General features: G+C 44.3%; 1 protein-coding gene across 12 annotated transcripts in view; it reads right to left on the bottom strand.

Annotated features, from left to right (window-relative positions):
- ATP9B (ATPase phospholipid transporting 9B (putative)) overlaps window positions 1-20,824 on the bottom strand; it is a 225,459-nt gene that overhangs the window by 134,146 nt on the left and 70,489 nt on the right. For all 12 annotated transcript variants that reach the window (XM_082418507.1, XM_082418499.1, XM_082418501.1 and 9 more), the window contains 2 exons: window positions 15,914-16,008; window positions 2,047-2,127 (listed from right to left, as the gene is read on the bottom strand). In XM_082418507.1, the coding sequence (XP_082274633.1) occupies window positions 2,047-2,127; window positions 15,914-16,008 (176 nt within the window). The remainder of the gene's footprint in view (window positions 1-2,046; window positions 2,128-15,913; window positions 16,009-20,824) is intronic.

Raw genomic sequence — 20,824 nt, forward strand, 5'->3', positions numbered from 1 at the left:
GCAATGAATTATACACTTGGTAAGAACTTGCAATAATTCACACAAAGTGGATGTATCTTAAATTAACTAAAAAGCCTCGACAAAGTCAGGATCCTGGCACAAACCCCTTTCTTCTGTACCATTCTGGCTCTGATGCTGACTGTGCCATTTTGGATATTTCCCCCACTCACAGTGAACTGAAGTTTGCAGTATGTTCTCTCACATTTCCGCTGCATGTATTAGCGACAGGTGATCCTATCTGCTCTCACAGTTGGCCTGTACACCCTGGGGAGGCTGTGAGGACAGGAACAAATCCAGGTGACTGCCAGTATCCCATGGGAACCAGGTATCTAGGGGAATCCTTTCCAAACACCAATATCATACTTTCTCATCTAAGCTGAAAATCCTTATATGGCTTCTTCCTTCTTTGGACAAGACCTTCGGGACTGAGCCTGGCTCTCCTTGCCAGTCCTCCCTCCCCCTGCACCGGCGTGCTAGTCACACACACTCACTCACACAGTCACACACACACAATCACACTCAGTCACACACAGTCCCTATGCGAACTGCGCTTTGTGGTCTTGGTGTTTTCATCCATGCCTCCTGCCTGCTCTCACTTCTCTGACACTCTATCGAGCAAACATTTCCAACTTTTAGCAAATGGTAAGCAATATAAATCTGTGAAACAGAAAGGAAGAAAGCAAATAATATCCCAAAGTATTAATAGCAGTTAATAACTCAACTTATTGAACTAAGGGTGCCCTTTTTGTAAGACTTTTTCTCTCATATGCATGCTTTTATCATAAGTATTTTTGCAAAAACAGAAAAAGATCTTAGTTTTTCAGCACTCATTACAAGGTACTTATCACCAGGACATCTTCCTTCTTTCTGTTGCCATGAACATCTTGTGCACGTACTTTTACTGCAGCACTTGTGGAAATAAAGTTACAGAGTAATGTCCATCTCCTCATTTTTGCATTCCCATAGTTTGCACATTATCTGGCACACAATATGTCCTTAGTAAATGCTTTCTCAAATGGTGACAATTGCTCACCAATCCTTGTATGTGACCAAGAGTAAAACAAAGCTGACTGTACTACCAGAAATCCTTTAAAAATAACTGCAGCAATTAAAAATAAGCTACAATTATATATTAAAATCCCTTAAGTATTATAAGTCATTTATAATACCAGTATAAACTGTTAAAATCAAAAGTTACCGAATCCTCCAAATCCTATTAAATAATCAATATTGAGGGGACTTCAAGCTATACCAAAACGCCATAATAATGAAGAGAATGTAGAATGAAACACACATATGTATGTAAGGAAATGGACGTGCACATACAGATATCCATCCAACCAGTTAATAAAAATCAAGAAATGATGTGGGTATCATAATGTATTAACTATTATCCAAAGTCAAAACTGAAATAGCTGAATTACTTCATTTTACTGACTCATAATATTTTAAGGGAGAAGGATCTTATCGAGTAAATACGCTGGGACTTCCCTGGTAGCGCAGTGGTTAAGAATCCACCTGCCAATGCAGGGGACACGGGTTTGGTCCCTTGTCCGGGAAGATCCCACATGCCGCAGAGCAACTAAGCCCGTGCGCCACAGCTACTGAGCCTGTGCTCTAGAGCCCGTGAGCCACAACTACTGAGCCCGCATGCCATAACTACTGAAGCCCATGCACCTAGAGCTCACGCTCTGAAACAAGAGAAGCCACCACATGAAAACAAAGAGGAGTCCCCAACCACTGCAACTAGAGAAAGCCCGCGCGCAGCAACGAAGACCCAACGCAGCCAAAAATAAATAAATAAATAAATTTATTTTTTTAAAAAAAGAGTAAATATGCTAAAAATAGAAAAACTGTATTGAATGTATCCCAAAGAATATTTGCTATAGGAAAACTTAAGAACTTGAAACATTCTCTGGGTCTTCATTTTTTAGTTCAGAACTTGTTTGAATTGATTCTTGATTTAATTACTCTTTCAAAATAAAGGTTTGCTACTTTCAACTTACACAATGAATATATTTGTGTTTAACAAAAGACTTAACTTACCCTGGTAAATGTGCCTTCAAAACTATGAATATCCAGTTGTGGCTTCTGAGCATAAACATAAGCATTGATAGAAAAAAGGTCCTGGAAAAGAGAATATCTGAATTAATTACATAATAATTAAACAAAATGACTTGGAAATTTTCCACTTACCAATTAATACTTTTCATATCTTATTTACCAAAAGTGATGGTTTTCTTATGTTTTGTTGCCAACGTTACAGATGAGGATGGAAGAGAACTCAAAGGAACAGTTTTTAAGGCCAACAGAGGTGTGCGGACCCTCCCGACTCCAACGGACAACTGCTGCCCCCTGGCAGGCTGTGTCAGAAGCAGCCGGCGACGCTTATAAGACACACGGCACCAGGGCTGCCCCGCGGGCTGTGCGCTGCCCGCAAGCCTGCCCCACCTCCCGAGACTCACGCCTAACGCTGCAGTCTGATTACTAAGAGCGCTGTCCCAGCAAGGGGGTGACCTGTCCTGGGCCACGCCCAAGATTAACGCTCCGGATGGAAGGGGTGGGGGCTGTGGAGAGCCATCTGAAAAAGTCTGAGGATTCAGTGTTCCTCTTGACCAAATCCTGAACATGGTGTGTCTTCCCGGTTAAGTTATAGGAAAATATTTTCCTGCAAAAAATACTCTGTGTTTCTTGCCTAAAACCCTTGCAGCTGAAAGGCCTGGGGAGGAGGGGATGCCTGAAGAGACAGAGTTAGGACTGCCGCCTGGTGCGCGATGATCCTGTGGTGACAGAAGGAGCAAAGCCCTGACCCTGGGGAGCAGCAGAGAGGAGGACAAGGTCACCCGAGCCTCCCACAAGCGCCCGCAGGCTCCCCTCCCGCTGAGGAAACCCGCACTGCCCTGCGAGCTTCTGCCAGCGGCTGGCGCCTGAAACCCGAAGGGGCCGCTGGGCACACCTGACAGCTCGGGCTCCTCGCTGACGGTGCGCGGGCACTGCTTCAACCCTCCCAGAGGGCTCACCGACACCAAGAGCGCGGGCTGGTCTCACCCCGCTGGGCCGGGTCTCAGGATAACAGTGCTGCGTATACTTCTGCTGCAAATACGCCCCGGCCAAGCGAGCGGGCTGTGCAGAAAGTTTAACACAGCAGGCCCGAGAAAGCCCCGCTTGCAAGGCCGGCCCTTGGCTGGGGTCTGGGAATGTGGATCCCAGGAGAGCTGCCACCCTTCCCAGATAAGAGAGTGTGCCTAAACCACTTATTCAAGCAACGTGGCTCATGCCGAACACCCGCCTTCCTTCTTGCGGGGGGCGGGGGATATGGGGGGTGCGTCTGGCATGCGGTACGTGCCAGGCAGAGGGTGCCTCCAGGCCCAGCCCCCAGTAAAGGCCCTGTGAGTCTCTAATGAGCTTCCCTGGTAGCAACTACTTCCCACGTGTCCCCACATTATGCTGGGGACTTCAGCGTGTCCTGTGTGAGTCCCCTGGGAGGGGAGTCGGGAGGCTACTGCCTGCTTCCCTGCGATGTCGCCCTGTGCCCGCTCTCTGCGCTGACTGCGCTGAGTCCTTTCACTGTAACCACCCGTGGCCACGAGGAGGCCAACACGCTGAGCCCTGGGCGTCCTCCGAGAGAATCATCAAAACTGGGGGGGTCTGGAGGATCCCGCACCACAGACAGTTTGCCATTTTTATAGGTTTCGTTTCTGTTTCCTGTTTTGTTTTGGTTTTGCCTCATGGCTGCTAACACTTAGAAAACACAGACTTCCAGACATGAAGAACAAAGGTCAGACCACAGACGCTGAAGTGCGAGAGGAACGGGAGGCCTCCGGGGGCCGCAGTGCTGTGTGCGCACTGACGCTGAGCCCGAGCCGCTCGTGCAGGTGGGTTTCAGGCAGTCCAGCTCGGCCAGAAGAAAGGAAGAAAGACCTCCGCGGCTCCCCACAGAAGGGAAGATGGAGCTGGGAGTCTGACTTCAGTCAGTTAACCACCAGTCAAAACAAAACCAAACAAAAACCCCAGTGCTCTGCAGAAGAACATCATAGAATCCAGAGTCTCTACAATGCATCAATAATGTTGAAGATACAACCAAAATGTCCAGACACAGGAGGAAATGAGAACACAGGATCCACATTCAAGTAGAATCCAATCAAAGAAGACATTCTGAGATGACTAGACATCAGAATTAAGAGATGAGAATTTCAAAGCAGTTACTAGAACATCTCAAATTTTTAAAGGAAAACATTCTCCTAAACAATAAACAAATAGGAAACCACAGCAGAGAAAAAGAAAACACGTATACAAAAAAAGAACCAACTGGAAATTCTAGAATTGAAAAAAATACATCTGAAATAAATTCATTAGATGGCTTAACAGCAGACTGGAGAACAGAGTCTGTGAACTCGAAGACAGGTCAAGAGATGATGAATCTGAAGAACACAGAGGAGAGAGATCTTGAAAATGAGTGTGGCCGCAGTGTCCCTGAGAGAACAGCAGGAGTTTGTTTGCAGTTGGGTTCCTGGAAGCAGCACACAGAGAGAATGATGAAGAAAAGGTATTTGAAGAAACAATGACTGAAAATATGCCAAACTGGCTGACAGCCATAAATGTGCAGATTCAGGAAGCCCAGCAAACCCCTAGACAGATGAGTAAAATTTAAAACAATCAAAATCACAGCTAAATAAGAGACCAAAGATAGAGAAAAATCTCAAAAATACCTAGAGAAAAATGACACATTACATGCAGGCAAAAACTACCAAAATAACACTGACTTCTCATCACAAATAATGAAAGCAGAACACAATGGAACAAAATATTTAAAGTGCTGTGGGGAGAAAAAACTGGTCGACCCTGAATTCAATATTCAGCAAAAATATCCTTCACAAAAACAGGTGAAACTAAGACACTTTTGGATAAATGAAAATGAGAATTCACTGCTAGCAGACATACACTACAAGAAATGCTAACAGAAGTTCTTTAGGTTGAAGGGAAATGATATCCAGTAGAAACTCAGATCTTTAGGAAGGAATGGTAAGGAACAAACATGGTTAATATCAAAAGAAAAACAAAAATCCTGTCTTTTCTTTAAGATACAGATAAAACAGAACAGTTTAAGATATATGTAGATACACTGCATATAAAAAAAGTATATAAATGCATACAAATATACATGCACACAAAAAATGTGCAATGTGCTTTAGCATCAAAAATGAGTGGGGTAAATGGATCTATTCAATTACAAGTTTCTTAATTAAATGTGAAGTGATACAACATTAAGTTTTCACAATACACTTTTAGTTAAATGCATATTGCCATCTCTAGCCACTAGTAAAAAAATGCAAAGAGGTAGAATAGCTGAAAAGCCAATGAACAAAGCAAGACAGATTTCTAAATATATTCAAGTAACCTAAAACTGAGGAAGGGACACCTGAGACACTAGAGTTGGCTGAAGGCCTGAGGGCTAAGAGAAAGGGGCTGGCAGAGGGGGAGGCTAGGAGAAGGCAAGGCAAGGAGTAACCGGCAGATGGAGGTCTCGAGAAAGCAGGGTGAGGCGAAGGCAGCGGAAGACTTCCCTTCAGACAGGAGAGGGGACAGCGCTTCGCTGTACCAGCAGGTAGGGGGGTGAGGTGCCGGGAGGGTGGGAAATGGAGGGGATTTCCATTTGATATAATGCTTTCTCTCCGCAAGGTAAGATCATCTGATGAGAGAAAGGCGGGCGGATCAGAAATTACAGGAGAGTGGAAAAGTCGGAAAGCACTGCTATCGAAAAGAGGAACCCCAGCTGACCACACGCACACAAAGGATGACAGGCTGGCAGTGACAGGGGTTCCCCTGTCTTGTCCGTGGTGACGGTTTCACTGTGTAGCGAAGCGCACAGTGTAATTCTGGGCAGTTTCTTGTCTGCCAGTTTTACCTCGGGGCAGTTAACAACACGCAGAGAGGAGGACGACAAAGCCAGACGCGGAACCGCCACTCTGCTTCCCCCGTTGAGCCACGCTCCTGCCCTGAGGCTTGACGGACCTCCGCCACCACGTGCCCAGCCGAGAGGTCTTACTCTCCTCTTGATCTTTTCTCACAGCCTCTGTCTGCACTGTAACGTCCTCTCAGGTTCCTCACAGCGACCTCGAGATCTGTGCTTGTGCCCTCTGCCCCTGCCGCTCTGCGTTCACAGAGGCTCGGGGTTCGGCTGACACGGGTCCTGCCTTCCCGGCCGCCCACTGACTCTCGGGAGGGGGCAGCTGGCTGTGGGCCCCTCCCTGTGAGAGCTCCTCTGCCAGGGGAGCCTTGCCTGATGGGCTGTCTGGAAAGCTCCATCCCTTCAAGAAAACATCCTTCCACAGAGAACAGGCAACGCTCTACAACTGATACGGCTTCTCTCCTTCCTAGAAGACATACGGACGATTTGGCAGTTTACATTCCATTTGTTTCCTACTCTAACGTAGGTGAGGGACATACACATCTCCAGGTTGCTTCAAGCTCCTGGAAGAACAAGTGGGAAATAGCGGGTTCTCGTGAAAACGCAGTCGCCGTGACGGCAGGCCTAAGCGGAGCAGCCCGCTCAGAGGGCGGTAAAGCCCTCCAGGAGGACCAGCGGAGGAGCCTCGGCGCGCTGCACCCAGTGAGGAGTGCGGGAAGGAACCGGAGCGCCTCGACGGGAAGCAGATGAAGCCACGGTGACAGAGACCACTCCCCACCACTCTTCCCATCGCCTTTCTAAGGCGGACTTCCAACCCGAGCGGGCGCGTGGCTCCCCTCAGCACTGTCACAGCCAGCCCTCCCCACGCCGCTCACCTGGAGGGAGGAGGAGGAGCACGAGGCCGCTGCCCCATCCCCGGGCCCTCCGCTCCCGCTGGCCAGGCTGCAGGGCAGCAGACACCGGGACGCGGCTGAAGGCCACTGACTGCGGGCGACAGAGCTGCGCTCCCACCTGGGACCACCCACCTCCGGGCTGTTAGGTGAGGGAGAAGAAACGTCTCCCTGGATCTGGGATGTATCACCCTAGATCTCAGAGCAGAAAGGGACTTAACACATGGAATGCAGTGCTTCCAAAGCCTTAGGAAGGTTTGAGCTCATGACTGAACCTCCAAACATCACTCTCAGAATGACCCTCCGCAGAACACACCACGGCCACTACTGAGTTCCAGACTCAGCAGGGGAGCCGTGACTCCAGGCTGCAAGGGAGGCAACTGCCTGCACAGCAACTGCCACACAGACCCCCGAGGCTGAGGACAGCACCTGCCAGCTGAGAACGCCAGTGGGGCAGAGGGACAGCTCACTCCCATCCTGCCGGGCGAGGTCTCTGAGAGCTCGTTAAACTTGGGGAAGCTCATTCACATGCCTTCAGGTGGGCCTGCAAAAGACGTGCCGGTTAGTTTTCCAGGTTCTGAAGAGCAGAGACGCTGCACTGGATGAAGGGTGAACACGCCAGCTCAGCACAGTGGGTCTGCTACTGCAGCTTAGATTATATGTTAACTAATAAAAATGTATTTGCAAGTAATTAAGCCAGGCTAGTTTACACAAGAAGAAATGCACTGCGTAATAATTTTAGACTTGTGAAAAGACGGCCAACCGACTCCTGGGATGAGGCAAGCTGGAGGGTCACTCATCATTTAAGTCCTACACCGTCACAGTCATTTTCAAAAAATGAAGTTCTCCTATAACAGACTACCTTTTGATACATGGAAATAAAGGACCGCCTAGCAACAACCCCCATATTTCCACACGCACATGAACATTTAGAGGAATGCATTTCATCTAGTACATTAGACAACAAATGACTGAATAATGGCACAATAATGAGAATGTCATTCGAAGCTTTTCATGATAATTTAAAAATCATTCTGAAGTTTTCAATAATGTAGGAAAGCCTCTGCTATTAGGTCAAGGGCAACATTTGTTCGCATTACTTAAAGGTCATTAAAATACATCCTTAATCATAACATGTGGTTCATTACCAATAAAACTGCCTTTTGTTCAATAAAACTAATTAAATGTAAATGGTATTGTTTACTGCTATATGGATCTTTTGAAATAAATCAGCGAGTCATGATTTATTGAAAATGACTGTGCCCTCATTGTTGTTAATAAATCTGCCTGAACACAAGAGCAGAAACACGTTCCCACACGTCTCCATGTCCGCGGCAGCAAGAAGCTGGACCTGCAGCACCACTCCAACGAAATTTCAATTCTCTGATCACATTAGGTGCTCTGGACACGACAGAATTAGAGAGCTTATTCTGGGTGGCGCCCTCAGTTCTTTAAAAAGAGCTCTAAGGACTGCAGGTTTATTCATTCTTGGTGTCACTATGGACACAATGCTCCACTGATGATGCGACAAACAGTGAATGTCACCAAACACTCCCCAGGTCCATCACATTAGAGACAGAAAAGTCAAAATGAGTGACAGTTACGGACAGCGTAAGCTATTTGATGAAAAACCAAATTGCCTTGCCTATGTGCATAATGAAATTAGGGCTTTCTTTCCTATGAAAAAAAGTCTATACCTAATATGTCAAATTATATGAAGCTACAAATTTAAATTGATGGATGGGGCTTCCCTGGTGGCGCAGTGGTTAAGAATCCGCCTGCCAATGTAGGGGACACGGGTTTGAGCCCTGGTCCGGGAAGATCCCACATGCCACGGAGCAACTAAGCCCGTGTGCCACAACTACTGAGCCTGCGCTCTAGAGCCCTCAAGCCACAACTACTGAGCCCACGTGCCACAACTACTGAAGCCTGTGCACCTAGAGCCCATGCTCTGCAACAAGAGAAGCCACCGCAATGAGCAATGAGAAGACCGCGCACCACGACAAAGAGTAGCCCCCGCTCGCTGCAACTAGATAAAGCCCGCGTGCAGCAACGAAGACCCAAGGCAGCCAAAAATAAATAAATAAATTTTATAAATAAATAAATAAATGGATGGATGAATCACAGATTCAGCTAAACTTCCTTTTTTCTAAAATATATTTCCTTTTGGTTTTATGATGATATCAAAACTTAAAATGTTTTCATTTTCCAGTTACTTCATCCAAATGCTTAACACACTCTCTATCAAAGTGTATCAACCATAAAATTTTTAAAGTAGCACTGTATGAATTGCATACTCTAAGTATTTTGCAATTTATACATATCTGTTGCTAATAAAAATGAGGAAAACATCCTTATAATATTGAATATAATAAAATGTACCTCCTGTGATCACAGCAAAGGGAATATTCAAAAATATAGATAACATCATAGAGGAATTTTAAATACTTTCTTAAGATATCGTTTACAAGCAATAAATTATGCATGTTTAAAGTGTACAATTTTCTGCATTTGAATACAAGCACACACCGAAGACACCACCAAGACCAAGGGGTGGACGTTTCTAGCAGTCCTCTGCATGTCCCTCCCCGACACTTAGCCTCTGTCACAGCTGACCCACTCTCCTGGAATCCAGGTAATGCCATCACATACCACATACTCATTGTTTGGCTTTTCTTTCAGAAAAATTCTAATATGGTATCTTAACAATGCACTTCTTTTCTAACACTCTCAGCGAATTAAATCTGCTACGAAGGATTATTCTGTGCAACTGCTTCCCAGGGTGCCCTGGAGCACCTGTGACTGCTGGAAGTGAGGTGCAGAGGGACAGACTCCGAGGTGCGGCCTCCAAGCCTGATGGCAAACAGAAGCCCTCCGGTCACTTGGGGTCCATGACCTTTCCTCCCCCTTCAGTCCTGGAGAGACGACTTGAGGACGTATGCTAGAAAAACAAGAACGCACACACAGGAGGAAACAGGCGGCTGAGAAAGAGCAGTGGGAGACCAGCGATGGGCTCAAAGTACATCAGAAAGTCAACAGGCTTCACGAGTGTCTCAGGATAAAAACCAGTCATTTCAGCAAGTAGCATGAGAACTGAAAGCTGGTGTCCTCAGTGACAAGGCGACGGCACAGCTTTACCTCACCCCGCGCAGAAAGGAAGAGCAAACAGAAAACACTGGGAGTCTGAGGGAGGCTGGCAGAGCAGAGAGGGGGGGCCTGTGCAGAGAAGACGCCGGCCCAGCTGCAGGCTGAAATAAAAGCAACTCACTTGACCTCACTCATGAAACCATCTTTCAGCCGCACAGATTTAGTGACGTGACTGAACTTTCTTCTCTATGGGTCTGCGTGCAGGGAATATTTTAATAATTACAAGACAGTAAGTGCTAAGGACCAGCCTCTCACTTTTAGGCTGCCCGCTGACAAACTCTGACAGTGGTTAAGAGGCTAAGCGAACACTGGTGGGAGAGCAGCCTTCTGGCACAACACAAAATCCACAAACAAAAAGGAAAACGTATAAGTATTTACCTAAACAAAAGTTAAAACACTTATATGGCAAAAGGTATTTTAAAGCGAAAAGTCGGGAAACAGGCTGGGGGAATAGGTCTGGAACACGCACTCCCTCGGCAAAGGTTTGGAAAACCCTGCACACTCATACACCGAGGGCGAGAGTTTAAAACTGGAACCTCCCAGGACAATTTTAAAATTGTGCTAAAACAGTGAGCTATGCAGCAAACGGTACTGCTGCGACCAGCCAGCAGGCTGTTTTACGTTTGATTTCCTGCGCAGAACTCGACTCCAAACAAATGCTAGCTGGACTGCAGAGTTCACATGTAAAGCGGGAGTGATTTTAAAGTAACCATTTAAAACACAGTCATGAAGTGGAAATGGTCTAAGCATAAAACCAAAAGCGGTAACTTTTTTTTTTAAGTATTTTTATTGAAATATACTTGACATATAACGTTGTGTAAATTTAAGGTGTACAAGTCAGTTTGATGCATTTATGTATTGTAATATGATCGTCACCATAGTAATAATTAGCACTTCTATCACATTACATAAGTAACTATTTTAAAGACTATTTTAAAATTACTGTTAGGTCACCTTATATAAGGATGCTAAACTTTTATATGGACAACAGAAACTATAAATGAAAATATTTAGAAGAGATTAAAACAAATGAATGAAAGATGATTAGCAAACTATATATAAAGACCTCTTTAAAAACATATAACAGGAAAATGGACAGACAACATGAACAGAAACTTATAAAATAAAAATATGAGAAGTACACTTTCTTAGATAAGAAATCTCCAACCTCACAAAAAGATTAAATGCAAATTTAAAGGGGATGCCATTTTCTCAGTCATCAGATTGGAGACGGCTGACAGGTCAACTGACTTTGGTTAACCTACAGGAGATGTACAAGTCACTGTAGTCTTCTAGAGAGCATTCTGGCAAAAGAATCAAAATCCTTAAAATATGCCTATTTGTTGATCTCTATTACTATTTATAAAACATCAAAAGTATTAACTTTCATAATCACCAATATCAGGCTGGTTACCGAAGTTATAATTTGTCAAATACCACGCGGCTAATAGAGTACTTAACAGAGATACACATTTTCTAACATAGAAAGATAACACCCAAACATACTTTTGAATAAACACCCTCACAGGCAAAGAAGTACATACAGCTTCACCCAAGTGTGCAGGTGTGTGTATGGCGAGGGGAGGGCCAGGGAAAGGCACCGTCAGGAGGACCTGTGCCTGAACGTGAACGGCAGCCGCTGTGAAGCAGGAAAATTAGAGCGCTTCTCATCTTCTTTATCATTTATATATTATTCTCAATGCACATATTACTATTATAATCAGGAACTCTCTTTTTTTGAAAGAATGAGTGCTGAGGAGCGGGATGGTTAGCCCGAAATGTGAAAGAAGCTGTGAGGTAAGAGGACAGTGGCGTGAAGTGCCCTCCAGGGCAGAGGTAACATGGCCCAGGGAGCGCCGCATCCTCCCAGCACGTACGTCCCTAAAATAAGCAAATCCTCCAGTAACAAAGACCCACTGCTTTGGTCTTTTTAAAAATTTTATGCTCAATGGACCACCATTTAATTTTAATTTGAAGTATCATGTAGCTCAGTTAGTGCACAAGACACATATTTCTGAGAATTAATCAAGGGCTTCCACAAGCTGTGCCACTGTAATTGGTGTGAGAGTGGAGTGCCCTCCTACTACAAACACTGTAAAATGAACAAAACACATGAGACAGCCGTTTTCAGACACAGGACACGGTGCTTCTGGCAGAATCGCAAGACCGTGACCCTTGGGAGAAGAGAACACAGATGTGAGCCCCAGGTGAGGCCGGCTTCCTGCATAAGGGGAGGTTCCGTATTGCGGGGCTGGGGGAAGCCGAGCTGGGGAAGGCAGCCTTTCTGCTAAGGGACAGAGCGGAGCCCAGGGAAGTGGGAAGAGAACGAACAGGAAAGGAGTGGCAGTGCCCTGCAGTGCTCCCTGAGTGTGCCCACAGCTACGCGGCGCTCCCTGAGTGTGCCCCACAGCTACACGGCGCTCCCTGAGTGTGCCCACAGCTACGCAGCGCTCCCTGAGTGTGCCCACAGCTACCCGGCGCTCCCTGAGTGTGCCCCACAGCTACGCGGCGCTCCCTGAGTGTGCCCCACAGCTACGCGGCGCTCCCAGAGTGTGACCACAGCTACGCGGCGCTCCCTGAGTGCGCCCACAGCTACGCGGCGCTCCCTGAGTGTGCCCCACAGCTACGCGGCGCTCCCTGAGTGTGCCCCACAGCTACGCGGCGCTCCGAGTGTGCCCCACAGCTACGCGGCGCTCCCAGAGTGTGCCCACAGCTACGCGGCGCTCCCTGAGTGTGCCCACAGCTATGCAGTGCTCCGAGTGTGCCCACAGCTATTTAGTGCTGAGCGTGCCCACAGCTATGCAGTACTCCCTGAGTGTGCCCACAGCTACGCGGCGCTCCCTGAGTGTGCCCACAGCTACCGCACGCCTGGTCGGGGTGAAGTGATGCCTGGTAGAGTGTGAGCAGAGAGCTCTCTCCGGACCAGCCTCAGGGATGACACAGAGCTGGGGAGACATGGAGTCTGACCAGCCAGAGTCAGAGGCACCTCGAAACAACCGAGGCTGTCCATGGTTATCCCACAAAGAGCAGGCGCTTGTGGTAGGATTAAATTAGCACCGTGATAAGGGGACTCTAGGCCCACCCCAACAAAGTTTAAGAACAAGTCTTGGAAAGGTCGAGTTTATCCACAAGTTACTGAACTAAGAAAATCAAGATCAACAGGTTTCGAAGGAAGAAAAAAATATAGTATTTACAATATCCAGCATCCAACTAAAAATTACCAGCTGTGCAAGGAAGCAGGAAAGTGTGACCTGTAACAAGGAGAACATTTTTTTAAGAAGAAACATACCCCAAAATAACAGAGACAATGGCATTAACAGACGAAGAATAAGTGTTATAAACTGCTGAAAGATTTAAATGAAACTATGAACATATTAGGAAAGAAAAGTATTCAAACTATAACAAAAATGGGTGACCAGGTGCAACCTGGTTCCAGAGATTAAAAATACAATATTTGGAATAAAAAAATTCGCTGGGTGGTCTTAACAGAAGACTAGACACTGCACAAGATAAACTTAGTGAATTTAAAGACAGAGCAAAATGGGAATTCCCTGATGGTCCAGTGGTTAGGACTCCATGCTCTCACTGCTGAGGACCCAGGTTCAATCCCTGGTCAGGGAACTAAAATCCCCAAAGCTGTGAAGCTAAAAAAAAAAAAAGACAGAGCAACAGAAACTGTCAAAATTGAGTCACAGAAAGAGAACCAGACTGAGAAGAGAGCAGCAGAAGCTCGACACCTGCAGGAACGCCAAGTCTAACACACTTGTCGTTCATGTCCCAGAGAGAGGGGTCTGGGCAGAAAGGAGGATGGAAAAGAGAAGAAAACCATGAACCCACAGATCCAAGAAACCCAACAAACTCTAAGCAAGGAATGAATTTCAACCTAGGCACTACCGAAAGTATAGGCAATGGAAAATACCTAAAGAAACAAAATATTGCCAAGTCTTATACATGTCAAACAGATTTAGTTTCCAAAAAGTGCAATATTTACAATAAGGAAGGTTCCTGCCATTGACAGTAATTAACTGTAAGCTATGTGCAGTAGCTATTCCTATCAAATCCAACCCATCTAAGGAAAGTGACCAAATCCAGAGGATTCAATTTCCCTTCCCTTAACCAACAACTGCTTGGGTCCAAGGTCATTCTTAAGACACTTCCATCTTTCTTTACTCTCCAGTGAATATCAGCAAATCATGTAAGATAAAGCTTCTCTCATTCAGATAAATCATAACGTATAACACAAAACAAACAACAAATGACCACAACCATGATTTTGATTTAAAAAAGATGTATAGCAGTTTAGGAGATTCTGAGCACTCGTGAGAGGTCTGTTTCAGAGATCACTAAAAACACTGAAATCCGTAAGTACTGTGCCCTCTGGTCCCACCTCTTGCCCGTTCCCCAGGCAGCAAAGGCCAAGCAAGAAGTCCAGAGGTGTCTTTCCCCTTCTCACTCTGCCGAGACACACAGGGACACTTCAGTCCCCCTCCCTAGCGAGGGCTCCCCACCTTCAACGGGCAGAGCCGAAGCGGGCAGGCTGGTGTCCACGGCTGGGCCAAGCCCACGGGCGTTCTACCGAAGCAGTATCTCAACAGCCTCCGGGGAGTCACTCAGTTACCAAACATGGACGTATCTAACCCCACCAAGAGCTCTCCATGTCAAAGGTTACTCAAATGAGGGGGTTTTAAAAATAGAAACAGAAAGGAAAGAGAAAGAAAAGAAAGAAACCCTAAGAGTCAAGCCAAAAGGAACATTTAAAACTATATCTCCAAAAGGTTATGTGCTAAGACACCAGAGAAATGACGTGGGCATAATTTTCGATGAACTTAGTAACGAAGAAATTACTTTAAACCCTTGTCAACGCATTAATTAAGATAGCTGGTATACACAGAACTGTGCTTACTGCGCATTAGTTAAGATAGCTGGTACACACAGAACTGTGCTTACTGCGCATTAGTTAAGATAGCTGGTACACACAGAACTGTGCTTACTGCGCATTAGTTAAGATAGCTGGTACACACAGAACTGTGCTTACTGCGCATTAGTTAAGATAGCTGGTACACACAGAACTGTGCTTACTGCGCATTAGTTAAGATAGCTGGTACACACAGAACTGTGCTTACTGCGCATTAGTTAAGATAGCTGGTACACACAGAACTGTGCTTACTGCGCATTAGTTAAGATAGCTGGTACACACAGAACTGTGCTTACTGCGCATTAGTTAAGATAGCTGGTACACACAGAACTGTGCTTACTGCGCATTAGTTAAGATAGCTGGTACACACAGAACTGTGCTTACTGCGCATTAGTTAAGATAGCTGGTACACACAGAACTGTGCTTACTGCGCATTAGTTAAGATAGCTGGTACACACAGAACTGAGCTTACTGCGCATTAGTTAAGATAGCTGGTACACACAGAACTGAGCTTACTGCGCATTAGTTAAGATAGCTGGTACACACAGAACTGTGCTTACTGCGCATTAGTTAAGATAGCTGGTACACACAGAACTGTGCTTACTGCGCATTAGTTAAGATAGCTGGTACACACAGAACTGTGCTTACTGCGCATTAGTTAAGATAGCTGGTACACACAGAACTGTGCTTACTGCGCATTAGTTAAGATAGCTGGTACACACAGAACTGTGCTTACTGCGCATTAGTTAAGATAGCTGGTACACACAGAACTGTGCTTACTGCGCATTAGTTAAGATAGCTGGTACACACAGAACTGTGCTTACTGCGCATTAGTTAAGATAGCTGGTACACACAGAACTGTGCTTACTGCGCATTAGTTAAGATAGCTGGTACACACAGAACTGTGCTTACTGCGCATTAGTTAAGATAGCTGGTACACACAGAACTGTGCTTACTGCGCATTAGTTAAGATAGCTGGTATACACAGAACCGAGCTTACTGCGCAGAAGTGGCCACTACAGTGAATGGTGGAGTGACGGCAGCAACACTCACCCCCAGAGCCGGCAGCCTCTGCGTGCAGCTCACCGCCACTCTCAGCTTCCAGTCAGTTTCGCCGTCGAGCTGATCAGTCCGAATAAAACATGAACCTTGGGACAAGAGAAGAAAAACTCCTGAGTTACAGGCACTTTAAAGCCACAAGTCACAGCACAGTGGGATACAGAAATTCCCATTAACAAAAATCCTTAAAAGTACTATTTATTTGACTCACAAAATGAGTCTGCTGAAAAGGTAAGAAGTCATTAATTGTTTATTCACTTATCTCCTAGTTGGTGTTCTAGACTATTAAGGTTTACTAGTAATAAAGGTTTACTTTATTTTAGAAAGACTACATTGATCATTTCTACCTTTAGCTTATGTTTTGATAATAATACAATAATAAGTAAATATACAAAAACACCCAAGAGTGTGTGATATAACTTTGCTAATAAAATATGATGTACCACTATAAAACATGTGCTCAATAATAAAAGCACAGCTAAAATGCTAAAGCCAGAAAAGAGCTACTGTCATACTCACAACCCCATCAAATTTTAAACATAAAAAATATTAAATTACAAAAATCCATTTACTCTTTGCCCATTCTGTCATACCATTTCTTATAACGTATCCTCATACACAACAGCAAAGCACAAAACACATACACAACGGGCAACTGTGCAACATTATTAATCATAACCAAAGGAGTGGGAACACAAAATCAGGGAATCAGCTGAATACAAGGGAGCACATGCATCAGTGAGAAAAAAAAAAAGAAAAGAAAAGAAAGGAAGGAAGGAAAAGAAAACAGAAACAGAAAGGAAAAAGAAAAAGAGATGAGAGAGGCCTCCATTTCTCCTGAGAAATCTCTCTAGGATGTACACCATCTAATGAAAAACGCCAGGTGCACAACACTGGGAACAAAGTACACCAGCTACTGGAGAACAAGGTGGGGAAAGCGTGAGTGTGTGTGTCTGTGTGCGCGTGTGCAGGGAGGGACACTGCCCACAGGACGGAAGGGGAAAGGGAAGGGACAGACTAGAAGCACACCTTTCGGAGTACATCCTATTTTACACTGTTCACTCTGAGATCACATGTGATTCACATAGTTAAAAAGCCAAGTCACATCAAACTTTAAAAAAGTGACCCCTAATAAATAAAAGGAATCAGATAAAACAAAGTAAAAAATTAGTAGTTTAACCACATAATGAATTCAAGTGACTTCGAGGCTTTTCAAAAATTTAACTGTAAAATAAAATAGTTACAGAAAGCCACACAAGCATATGCACACCTTAGAAATTACTACAAGATAAATACCTTGTGCACAACTGTGAGACCACTTAGGAGGTGCTGCATGTGCCCCGACCCCATTGCAGCCCCTTCCCTGCTTGTAAAGCAGCAGGCCTGTCAGTTGTACTTCCCTGTGCAGATGTACATCCTCAGCACCACTGCAGAGCCCACTCTGGGAATGTCTGTAAAGTCACTTTTCACCCCAGGCCCTCCCCACCCCTCCTTCCAATCTGTCTGCTGAAAGGCTGGTTCTGCGTGTTGCTGACTGAACACTCAGGGTCCAGGCCACCCTGCTCCCCGCCTTCCCTCTGCGGGTCCTACGACGCTGGCTCCTGCACACAGAGCCCAGCTCAGACTCCACTGACCCTCAGCAATGCTGCCCTGCTTCCGTCCAGAGGTACCATGTCCTGCTCTGCTCTGATGCCAACAGCCCTTCATGCTCAATGCCCACTAGAGGCACCCGTTACTGCACGAGAGGGTGCAGAAGGCAGCAGTCCATCCTTCTTCTTCACCTTTTACCTAGAATAAAATGTAAAAGGAGAGGCTTCTGCTCTTTGGATCTGGTTGGCTCACCTGGTGGAAAAGTTCCTATAAGAAAGCACTGACTCCTGTTGTTATTTACCCACATTTCAAGGCAATGAACTAGGGCCCTGCCATCCTCAGGAGACCAATTAGTCGTGTGTGTGCGTGTGTGTGTGTGTATTTGTGTGTGTTGAATGAGCTCCAGTACTTGAGGAGTTTCATTCCAATGCCATTACTATTATCATAGAGTCTCCAGCTGTCCCACCACTGGGGAACAATCTCCAGAGTTACCAATTAGAATGAAATGTCCAGTGTTCAAAAAAAAAAACAAAAATAAAAACAAAAACAGGAGAATATGGCCAACTTAATGGAAAAAACTTAATCAACAGAGACTGTCCTCAAAAAAGACCTGACGGTAGTTCTACTAGACAAAGACTTTAAAGCAACTGTCTAAAAAGATGCTCAAAGAACTAAAGAAAGATGTGGAGAAGGTCAAGAAAACAATGTATGAACAAAATGGAGATATCGATAAAGAGAGAGAAAACCCAAAAAGAAATGAAAGAGAAATGCAAGGGCAATGGACATTTCACTAGAGGGAGCCAAAGGCGGATTTGAGCAGGCACAGCAAAGAATTAGCAAACTGGAAGAGAGGACAAGGGAAGTGATCCAACCTGCGGAGCAGAAGGAAGAAGATGGGAAAAAAGTGAACAGAGACAAATGGACCCACAGGACACCGTCACGTGGACCAACACATGCACTGTGGGAGACCCAGAAGGGCAAGTCAGAGAAGGAGGAAGAGAGAGAATATCTGAATAATGGCTGAAAACTTCCCAGGTTTGATGAAAGACATGAATATAAACTCCCAAGGACCCCAACAAAATCCAAGCACAGACATACGCTCTTTTGTCGCACTTTGCAGACGCTATGCTTTTTTACAGATTGGAAGTGTGTGGCAACCCTGCATCAAGCAAGTCTATCAGGGCCATTTTTGCCAAGAGCATTTGCTCTATTTGCATCTCTTTGTCACATTTTGGTAATTCTTGTAATATTTCAAACTTTTTATTATCGTTACATTTGTTACGATGATCTGTGATCATTGTTCTTTGATTTTACTATTGTAGTAAAATTGTTACTACAAAAACAAAAATTACTGTTTTTGTTTTGTATTTTTTAATTAAGGTCGTACTTTTTTTTAGACATAATGCTACTGCACACTTAATAGACTGAAGTATAGTGTAAACATAACTTTTACATGTACCAGGAAACCAAAAAAATGTGTGTGACTCTCTTTATTGTGACAGTCACTCTATTGCCACGGTCTGGAGCCAAACCTGCAATCTCTCTGAAGTATGCCTGTGATATGAACGCAAACAGACCCACACCAAGACACATTATAATCAAACGTTCAAAAAGACAAAGAGAATCTTGAAAACTGCAAGAGAAAAGAGAATCATCATATACAAGGGATCCTCAGTAAGATAACCACCAGATTTCTCATCAGAAAGAGACTGGCATTTCTATGGAAGCCAGAAGGCAGTGAACCAATCAACTCAAAGTGCTAAAAGAAAAAAACTGTCAAGCAAATATCTTAAATCCAGCAAAACTGCCCTTTGACTGTGAGGGAGAAATCAAGACATTGCCAAGTAAACAAAAGCTGAGGAAGCTGACGACCACCAGACCTGCCTGCAAGGAGTGCTCAGGGCGGTGTGGTAGGTGAAATGAAAGGCCAGTAGACAGCAGCCTGAAGCTGTGTGGAGGAACAAAGATCTCAATAAAGGTTATTAATGCGTGGCAATTATAAAAGCTAGTATTGTTGTAAGAATGGTTTGAACTGCACTTTTTCTACACGATTTAAGAGATCAATAAATTTAGAGAAAAAAATTATTAGTCTAAAAGCCAGAATTACTGTAACTTTGGTTTGTAACTTCTAATCTTGTTTTCTACATAATTTAAGAGGTTAATGCATTTAAAATAATTATTAGTTTATGTCTGGGGAACACAGTGTATGAAGATGTAATTCTGTGACATCAACAACTGAAAGGATGGGGATAGAACTATAAAGGAGCAGGGTTCCTATATGTTATTGAAGTTAAGTTGGTATCAATTCAAATTAGAGTTTTTTACCTTTAGGATATTAAATGTAATTCCCATGGCAACCACAAAAAATAGCTTTAGAATATACACAAGAGGGAATGAGAAAGGAATTTAAACATTTTACTACGAAATATCAACCAGAAAAGACGGTAATGTAGGAAATAAAGGACCAAAAAAAAAAAAAAGAGCTATAAGGCGTATGGAGAACAAACTACACAATGAAAGAAGTTGCTCCTTATCAGCAATTACTTTAAATGTAAATAGGTAAATATTATTCAGACTCCTATCAAAGACAGAGATTGGCAGAATGGACAAAGACATGATCCAACCACATGCTGTCTACAAGAGACTCACTTTAGATACAAAGATACAAAAAAGTTGGAAGTGAAAGGATGGAAAAAGATATTCAATGCAAAACAGTACAGCAGTTTCTAAAAAAGTTTTTTAAAGAATTACCATATGACCTAGCAATTCCACTTCTGGGTGTAGGCCCAAAAGAACTGAAAGCAAGGTCTGAAAGAGACATTTGTGCACTCATGTTCATAGCAGTATTATTCACAATAAATAAAACACGGAAGTAACCCAAGTGTCCACTGATGGATGAATAGATAAGGAAAATGTTGTATGTACATACAATGAAGTATTATTCAGACTTAAAAAGGACAGAAATTTTACAATATGCTACAACATGGATGAACCTTTAGGACATTACACTCAGTGAAATAAGCCAGTCACAGAAAGACAAATACTGTATGACTCCAGTTACATGAGGGTCTTAAGAGTGTCCAATTCATAGACAGAAAGTAGAACGGTGGCACCAGGGCTAGGGGTTATCTGTATTTTATGTTACGTGTGTTTGAACACAGTAAAAAAGAAAAAAAATAAACTCATTTCAAAAGTAAAACCATTCACCAACCTTGAAAAAAAATTACTATAATGCTACAGTAATCGAGACAGTGTGGTACTGATGAAAGAGGAGACAAAGATGAAGGGAACAGAATATAGAGAACCTTTAAATAG

This window comes from Balaenoptera physalus (assembly GCF_965194825.1).
Source record: "Balaenoptera physalus genome assembly, chromosome: 12".
NCBI classification, from domain to species: domain Eukaryota; kingdom Metazoa; phylum Chordata; class Mammalia; order Artiodactyla; family Balaenopteridae; genus Balaenoptera; species Balaenoptera physalus.